An 8,763-nucleotide genomic window follows, 5' to 3' on the forward strand; every position below is an offset into this window, starting at 1 on the left:
TTATAATAATGTTATAAAAATGTGTTTAGTTAAAATTCAATGTAATTTTGGAATAAAATACGGTAATAAACAATCAGTGCACATATTCCTTCTCTATTAAAAAATGGCTATTATTGTTACATAGGTCTGACTTTTGAATAATAAAGTATGCTAAAATATTATAAAATTGCTATGCTTTAATTCTGAATTGAAACAGAGAAAACAGCGAGAGAAAACACTTAGTAATTACAGTATGATATTTCATATTCATAGTTAGGTTTGTCCTTACAATCCCTTAATATTGATTCTTTGCATTTAATAGATACACGGTACGTCATTCGTTCCAGTTCGATATGACGCTAGTTTTACATTTATTGTGCATGTTCTTACATACGCCTAACCCAGACCTAATCCAAGCCTACTTTGGTTCGATACAACGCTAGTATTACAATTATTATTGGCAGGGAATTATTTTGGTTTAACGTGTATGGAAACTATATTCATTGATACGAAAATTCTTATTTTTCTCATATTTCGAATATAAAAAAAAAGAGGCTATCACATATCTCGTACTATCTATTTATGAATAAAAACTTACAGATCCTCAATCAAAGATTGAATGACAGCGGTTGATAAAGTAATTTTTGGAGAAAAAATATAACCGACTTTGAAAAATATTAAAACTGCACTGAAAAGTATGAAATAATTTCTATTTCCTTTATATTGAATTGTATTAAATAATCTATTAAATTTCTATTTACTTTATACTAAATTATATTTAAATTACCAAACTTGATTTAACTTTCTGTCTGAGGAACAAAAAATATGGCTATCATTATATCTACTTTAGAGATCGTATACATTAACACTATTCAATATTACCGGACCCCACCAAATACTATCACAAATCTACTCAGACAGTAATTCCATGGAGAGAGTATACAGGGTGTCCCAGAACTCCTGTAAGAACCGACAACCGGTAGTTGACACGATTCTGAACAACAATTTCCTTTGCAAAAATATCGATAGTTGACACGATTCTGAACAACAATTTCCTTTGCAAAAATATCGGTGGGGGCTTCATTTTTGAATTATTAACGAAAAACACCGACCAATCACAGCGTTCGATTAGCACGCGCTCAGCTGGCTACGCCGTGACCTGGCGTAACCAGCCAATCCTGGCTCTAGCTTATACTTTTGCGGCTGAGCGCGCGCTAATCCGGCGCTGTGATTGGTCGGTGGATTGTCGTTAATAATTCAAAAATGAAGCCCCCACCGACATTTTTGCAAAAGAAATTGTTGTTCAAAGTCGTGTCAGCTACCTCCATTTCCGGTTCTTACAGGAGTTCTGGAACACTCTGTATACAGGGTAAGTCACCTAACGTTACCACCTCAAATATCTTTGTTGTTTTTAAAGATGTTTTCAAAAACATTTTTGTTTTTATGTCATTATTTTTGAAGATATCAAGGTCACCTTCATTTTTTGTCAAAATAAAACCACCCTTTTTCAAACACCTACAATGATAGTTTACTTTCATTGCGAATTCAACGACCATAATTAGTCAAGGTCATTTAAGGTCACGGAGTCAAGCCGAATAGCATACCTCCCTCGAAATAAACAACTCCGTTGGGATCGACGAGTTGCTTATTTCGAGACAATACTGTAAATCGCAGTTTAATTGAGTAGAGGATGTTTGAAAACCTTAGTATGTTTACTACAAGCCTCACTTGTGATAAACGCATTCTGCTTTCATTTTGTAAATCTTATACGTTTTCTCTGTCCGTGACCTTGAATGATCTTGACTAATTATGGTCGTTGAATTCGCTATGAAAGGAACTATCATTGTAGGTGTTTAAAAAAAATGAAGGTGACCTTAATATCTTCAAACATAATGACATAAAACAAAAATGTTTTTGGCATCGTGTGAGCACCATTGAAACATTAAACTTTGACCTTATGATATTTGATGTATCTTTAAAAACAACAAAGATATTTGAGCTTGGTAACGTTAGGTTACCATATACACCCTGTATATAGTTTAAGATTGTAATTATAATTATAGTTAAGATTTATAGCTGTTCATTTTATTGCAAATAAATAATAAAAATAAAAAATAATACGTAAAAAATAATATGTAACTAGTGTAATGTTAATTAAAATCCTATGTATATGCAGGGGGTTTCGTAACTAGTGTGAGAAGGGGAAATCGGGAATATCTGAGACGATTATGAACAACAATTTTCTGACAAATATGTCGGTTGTATTTCGTTAATAATTTACAAACCAAGACCGATTCAACATCTTTGCGAATTAAATTGTCGTTTATAATCGTCTCAGCTACCCCTCATTTCCGCATTTTAAGCTAGTTACAGGATACTCTATATATAAATATTCCTTTCCTAAAAATTAATATAACGTCCTGAAAAGTTTTGTGAACGTTCTCGCAACGTACAGAGAACGTTACTTTCGGATATTTAGAAAACATCCTGGGAATATCTACAGCAAACGTTCCATGGACGTTCTAAGTCCTAACTAATACCTTCGAAAGACGTTCAAAGAACCTAAACGGGACGTTCAGGGGACGTATGGACGTTATCAGGATGCCCATCGGATGTGCGAAACTTCCAACACGGACGTTCTACGGATCTACACAAGATGTCCCTGTGCTATCTGGGTATAATTTTCATTATGGTAATCATGGAATTGAATTAATCGATAAGAGTGAAAATAATGAAAGTTCAAAACAATAAAACGAGAAAAGTTTTGGTAAATTTGAAATTGTTATCTTCAAAGTCTAGTAACCTTGGCTAACAGTATTACACTCGCGCATGCGCCTCGAACGCAGCTACGCGATATTGTGTAAAAGCAGTGAATCGTTGCGATGTTCTCGGCCGGTCTCTGCGTTTTCTTCTAACTTTAGAAGAACGGAACAAAATCACACCGTACATTCAGTTTTTTTTTCCTTTTCCACGAAGATATTAGATTTTGTTAATTAGTATTTTGTTTGAGTCTAAATAAGAAAAAATGGTTAACTCCCTGAATTTGTCTTTGGGCTCAAAATGTGTCAAATATGTTATGTTCGTATTCAACCTGCTCTTCGTTGTAAGTAATTTCTGTTTCTTGAGTGATTTTTATTATGCGTATGATTACGCAGACGAGTCAAACAACAATTTCGATATGTGTATTTGACAAAGTTTTGTTTCACACTTACGTTATTGCGTAAGTTTGTTACTTTATATATATTTTTCGATCGAAGGATCATACGAAAAGTGATTCGTTCGACAATTTTTGTTTCTTTTCGTTAGTTAATGCAGGTTCTTCCGAAATAAACGCATATTAATCCACTTTTATCTAAACTTTCTTTATAATTTAATATAAATGATAAATTTCAAATTGTTTTCTTTATATTAAAGTAAGTTTATCAGTCCTGTCAATTACTTAGGTGAGGTTAATACTGTACTAACCTCCATCTAACCTATATTTAAAGTAAAATATTAGTATAAGTTTTTGTACAATTTACTGAAAATAAAAGGATTTAGATGAAACGTGAAGTAAAATTCATAACCGAATGTAAAGTTAATTGTGGACAGATGTTTGTTACAGTAAGATGACACGTTTGTCTCTACAGATCATTCTATGCGTCATACACAATTCGATATATCGATAGCGGTTACATGCATGCAGACGTATCTGCGTCTTATTTTTCCGCTTTAGTTCCCAGAAAGATACCTATACATAAGCAAATTGCGGGCCTTAACAAAGAATTTGGACATTGGATTACAAATTCCTTTTAAAATTCCATTTCGTAATTTATACATTTACGTACAAATATGAACAAATTAATCTCGGGGTTTTTTTATTTATTTATTAACGCCTCTATCGCATTGCATTTCATTAAAAGATATGAAACATACGTTGACGTTGTGCAACTGATATACTATATAAAAAAAGGAAATATGATCTAAAAATAAAAGATAAAAAGAAAGTCATTTGTGCGAATATTTTTTCCAAAGTGACTATTGTATTTGTTGTTCTAAATACGATAAAAAGTTACTATTGACGATAGCAGCTTCGCTTTCAGATTCTATAGCAAAGTCTTTAGATCGATACCACGTTTCATGTAGTATATTTGTGAAGTCAATAACAAAAAAATTGTGATAAACGAAGTATTAAAATGACAGAGTGATTATACGGGTATACATGCGTTATGAATAGTTAATTATCATCATTTTAACATAAAAAAAGTAAATCGCTGCGGACAGGATTCGAACCTGTGTGGGTAAAAACCCAATGGATTTCAAGTCCATCTCCTTAACCGCTCGGACACCGCAGCAGTTGAACAGACCGTTCATTTTTTTGAACACATTGTACAAGTTGATCCAAGATTTACATAAACATTTGTAGATACTGTAACATTACTATGTATTTAAATGTTTTTACAAATTAATATTATAATATTTTGAATTAAAACAATTTATGATATTTAGTTATATGTAACAAATTGTTACTAACAATTATGATATACGAGAAAATTTTTATTCGAATAATAAGTGAACAAAAATCATGCTCGTGACTTTAATTCAAGAGTTAAATTTGATTTTTTTCTTTTAAATTATATTACTGTGCTAATAAAAATATATCATATTATTAAAGAAAAATATCGTGGACTTTGAAATCTTTTAAAATACGACCTCCAATGCATATACATATGCATATAAATATATACAATTTGGTACTCATTTTGAAATGTTTCTTTTAATTGCAATAATTACTTACATAATTGTAATACAACTTGAAAATACTTTTCTATTTTGTCAGTGATATTGAAGTATTTTATAAATATTTCTTTTTTATATACTATCGACTATTATTCCCGATCTTTGTATGTTTAACTTCGATTTCTGGATTTTTATATTTCTTTTCCGGCTCGTCCTAACGTTTGGCTTCGATTTTTCTCCCACCATTCTTCTACCGTTAATTGGATCTAAAGAACCAGTTTAGTATTGTAACTGATTCAATCTAATTTTCGACTGATCCAATTTGCGATGTGGGCGACGTATAGACTGCTTTAAAATACAACCTGAAAATCGATCGTTCTCTACGTGAATCGATACCAATAATTTTGTATAGTTAATAAAATTTTTGAACGAAACGTAGAAGAGGTTTGATGATTTGAATTATGTTTAAAAGAGCTTGTTACATCCTTGAACTTGTATTATGCAGAAAACATTGTTTTTTTCAGATAACGGGGATAATTTTGTTATGCATCGGACTGGCAATCCACGGTGTCTACCACAATTACCAACACTTCCTGGACAGTAAATTTTTGTCAGTTCCTTCGCTTCTTGTTGCAATTGGGTCAATCATCTTTTTCATCGCTTTCTTCGGATGTTGCGGAGCACTTCGTGAATCTTATTGGATGATAGTAACGGTAATTCATAATTTAATTACATTGATTCCCATCAGTGTGAATTGTGAATCGTGAAGCAGTACCATTGGATTCTTCAGAAATTTTACAAATCTTAACGAATCGTTAATTTATGAACAGTTCTTTCTCTCTTGTTAAATACTCTATAAAAGCTTTGAAGATTACGTTTTATCTTTGTAATTCCCTTGGAGAATCTCAGCTATTATTAGGAATAATTATTAATAATATATTGTTTATTGAAGTTCCTAATGAAGATATTAAGAAATGTCATGCAATTATATTTGCAGTTAAATATATAGTTTTAGTTCATTGTTATAGTATATAGTTGAAAGTTCATTGACGAATACAATTTTTATTAGATTCAATGCAGACTATAGAATTTATTTAAATTAACGGAGTATTTAATAGAACTACCCTTTTCAAGGTGTTACAACATTTTTGGGACACCCTGTATATATAAATTTTTATAATTTTTATTGTAGTTTTTAATTATAATTTTTATATTGTTATTATTAATTTTTATAATTGAATTTTGTTCATTAAAAACAATATTTCCCTTTACGACAAAATTAAAACCCAGAATTCCTTTTTTACACGGTTGAGTGTTATTTATGAAATTGTTATATTAAAACTGTTAAAAGTTTCAAAGAAACAGATTTATATAATACATATACATTATATATATTTATGGCTAAAAAAGATGAGTTTCGATGTTTCTATAATACGATAAATTTTATTTGTTTTTGTTCGTAGTTCACTTCTTTGTTGGTGATCGTTTTTATCATGGAACTCTCAGGTGGTATTTCTGGATACGTTTTGAGAGACAGAGCATCGACTATTATACAAGAAAAAATGGACAACACGATGAAGATGTACAGTAACAACACGGAAATAGCCACTATTTGGGATGGACTTCAACGCGATGTAAAATTGATTGCCTTTTCTTTATGGAAATTTTGTTCTCATGATTTCATTGATTAATCAGGTTGAGATACGGTAATGCCTATCGGGTCGAGACTCGGTTAGAATCGGAACCTCTCAACTCGATGGACACAAAACAATAAATCGATCAGATCTCATCAATCGCAACTAGACTGTGAATGTCTACCATAGCAACCTTTTGTTAAAGAGTTTTTTCATATGACTATAAACAACAGAGATATTTAGATGTTCTCATTTAAATGGCGAACTCTGTACGATACATAAATGGATCAGTTACACATATATGTTTCATTGATATGTTAATATTATATTTTATTGATACACCAATATTATATGTGTATTACCTTGCAACTATGTAAAATATAATTGCCAATTATTTCAGTTTCATTGTTGTGGAACAACGAACGCGAGCGACTGGCAAATTATGCTGCATACGCAGGCCATTCCTGTTTCGTGCTGTGACGTCCAAGTGGGTGCTATGGAAACAGCAAATTGTACTACTTCTTCGCCGACTCTACATCACGATGGTTGTTACACCAAGTTCGTCTCCTTCATTAAATCTCACGCCGTTCAACTTGGGGGTGTTGGCATTGGCATTGCCATTGTTCAGGTAATTAGCATCTGTGTTTGAACAATACTTTTATGATTTTATATAGAATGTGTTAAAACAAAAATTTACACAACTTTTATCATTTTGTACCGTATCAAACAACGAATAGAAATTTGTTACCTCATAGGAAGTTAATCGTGTTGATTGTTACAATAATTAATTTTCTTTTGCTTTCAGGTGATGGGAATCTGGTTTTCAATTTACCTAGCACGGTCGATTAGGAACAGTTACGAAAGCGTGTAAAGATTTTGAAGGAGTTTAAAGAATGATTACTTGTAGATCGAACATCTGTAATCGGACGATAATTACGAGTTAAAAATATAACTACATTATTTTACTAAGAAACGTGTGTTACGAATGAAATATTTTATATTTTAAAGACCAATGTACCTTGGAATTTCGAATCCATCGGGCATGATACATATATGCCTGCGTTACTGTATATTAGCAACAGATAATGCTAATGTCCTACAGCATACGCTAAACATTCTGTAATTAAAACGATCTCAATGGAATAAAGAATACGATCCTCTTCCTATTTTAATTCGTTTATGTATGAGAAACTTATAATATTATAATGTACATATAACTCCTAACATGTTTACAAATTTACAAATAAATTATTATTCCATTTAGAATCTATTTATAAATGCACACAAATTTATAAACGATTTGTGGATCTAGACATATATTTATAAAGGCCTAGCAATCTTATAAAATAAAAAACTATTTCTGAAAGAGTTTTACTTTTTATTTAGTATAGGTACGCCACTGCTGCAGAGACTGCTTATAACAATAGGAATGTGTTAGTTACATGTCTGTGAGACAAGATGCGCTCATCAATAAGCTTTTTTGTTATAAGTGCTTTGCTGTAGGCGTCACGAAGGCGGTACTAGTATCGCATCGCGCATAACTTCCAAGGAGAAAAAGGAGGAAAATTCCTATTTAGATGAAAATTTCGTGTAACGAATAAAAGAAACACGAGTTTGTATCCGTTATTTGTTAAAGGACAAATTAAAGGCCGAATTATACAATGGAACAGTGCCGTAACAAGGGCCTGGCGAAAAAGGCACCTGTCTCGGGCGCAACTGAGTTTGCTTATTACTATTTAAATAATTAAACGAGTTAACTGTACAATTATCTAAATTCATAAACAATTTGATATCAGATAAAATAGTTGAACAGAGTACTGAATCAAATGAATTTTGCATTGAACGTTAAAACGATATCGTACACAAATATTTTATCTGAAATAAAGTTTACCATGGTTCGTAATACTTACCTGCGCATGAATAATGAACATGTGCTCAATTACCCACACGATGATACGCGTGAGTCATGTTCTGTGTCTTACGCATATGTGTAGCAACGGGTCGATGTTCCAGTGCCGACCACATCGGGGCTCCTCATGGTAAACACTAATTTTACATGAAACAAAAATTGTGAGAACAAATATACAAAAGAATTCTTTTCCTACAAAAAATCTATAAAGATTTACCTGTGCGTTGTTTTTGTTTTTATGGCGGATCAAGAGCCTTCCTAGATATAAAAACCGATTAAAAATTTTAGTCTTAACAGATTTTTTGTGGATTTTTCCATTTTTGTGGATTAGCATTTGAGGAAATGCTTGAGTAATTTTTATTGAAATTTGTTTATATTCACTAAAGACAATTTATGTTTATGTTTAATTAAATTAAAATAATTTAATTTATATATATATATATTATATAATTATATAATATATTATAAAATTCACAACAATATACAGTTTTATTCAGATTTGAGATATTTATATATATTATA

At 31.3% G+C, this 8,763-nt stretch overlaps 1 protein-coding gene and 1 non-coding gene across 2 annotated transcripts in view; one reads left to right on the forward strand and one right to left on the reverse strand.

Annotated features, from left to right (window-relative positions):
* Positions 1-2,830: 2,830 nt before the first annotated feature.
* Positions 2,831-8,763, forward strand: part of LOC128874956 (uncharacterized) — a 15,301-nt gene continuing 9,368 nt past the window's right edge. The window contains exons 1-4 of the mRNA XM_054120167.1: positions 2,831-3,082; positions 5,223-5,411; positions 6,162-6,332; positions 6,733-6,960. Coding sequence (XP_053976142.1) covers positions 3,005-3,082; positions 5,223-5,411; positions 6,162-6,332; positions 6,733-6,960 — 666 coding nt within the window. The 5' untranslated portion in view covers positions 2,831-3,004. The remainder of the gene's footprint in view (positions 3,083-5,222; positions 5,412-6,161; positions 6,333-6,732; positions 6,961-8,763) is intronic.
* Trnas-uga (transfer RNA serine (anticodon UGA)) lies at positions 4,231-4,313 on the reverse strand. The gene has a single exon. It is a non-coding gene; the product is annotated as a tRNA-Ser (tRNA).

This window comes from Hylaeus volcanicus, chromosome 4, assembly GCF_026283585.1.
Source record: "Hylaeus volcanicus isolate JK05 chromosome 4, UHH_iyHylVolc1.0_haploid, whole genome shotgun sequence".
NCBI classification, from domain to species: domain Eukaryota; kingdom Metazoa; phylum Arthropoda; class Insecta; order Hymenoptera; family Colletidae; genus Hylaeus; species Hylaeus volcanicus.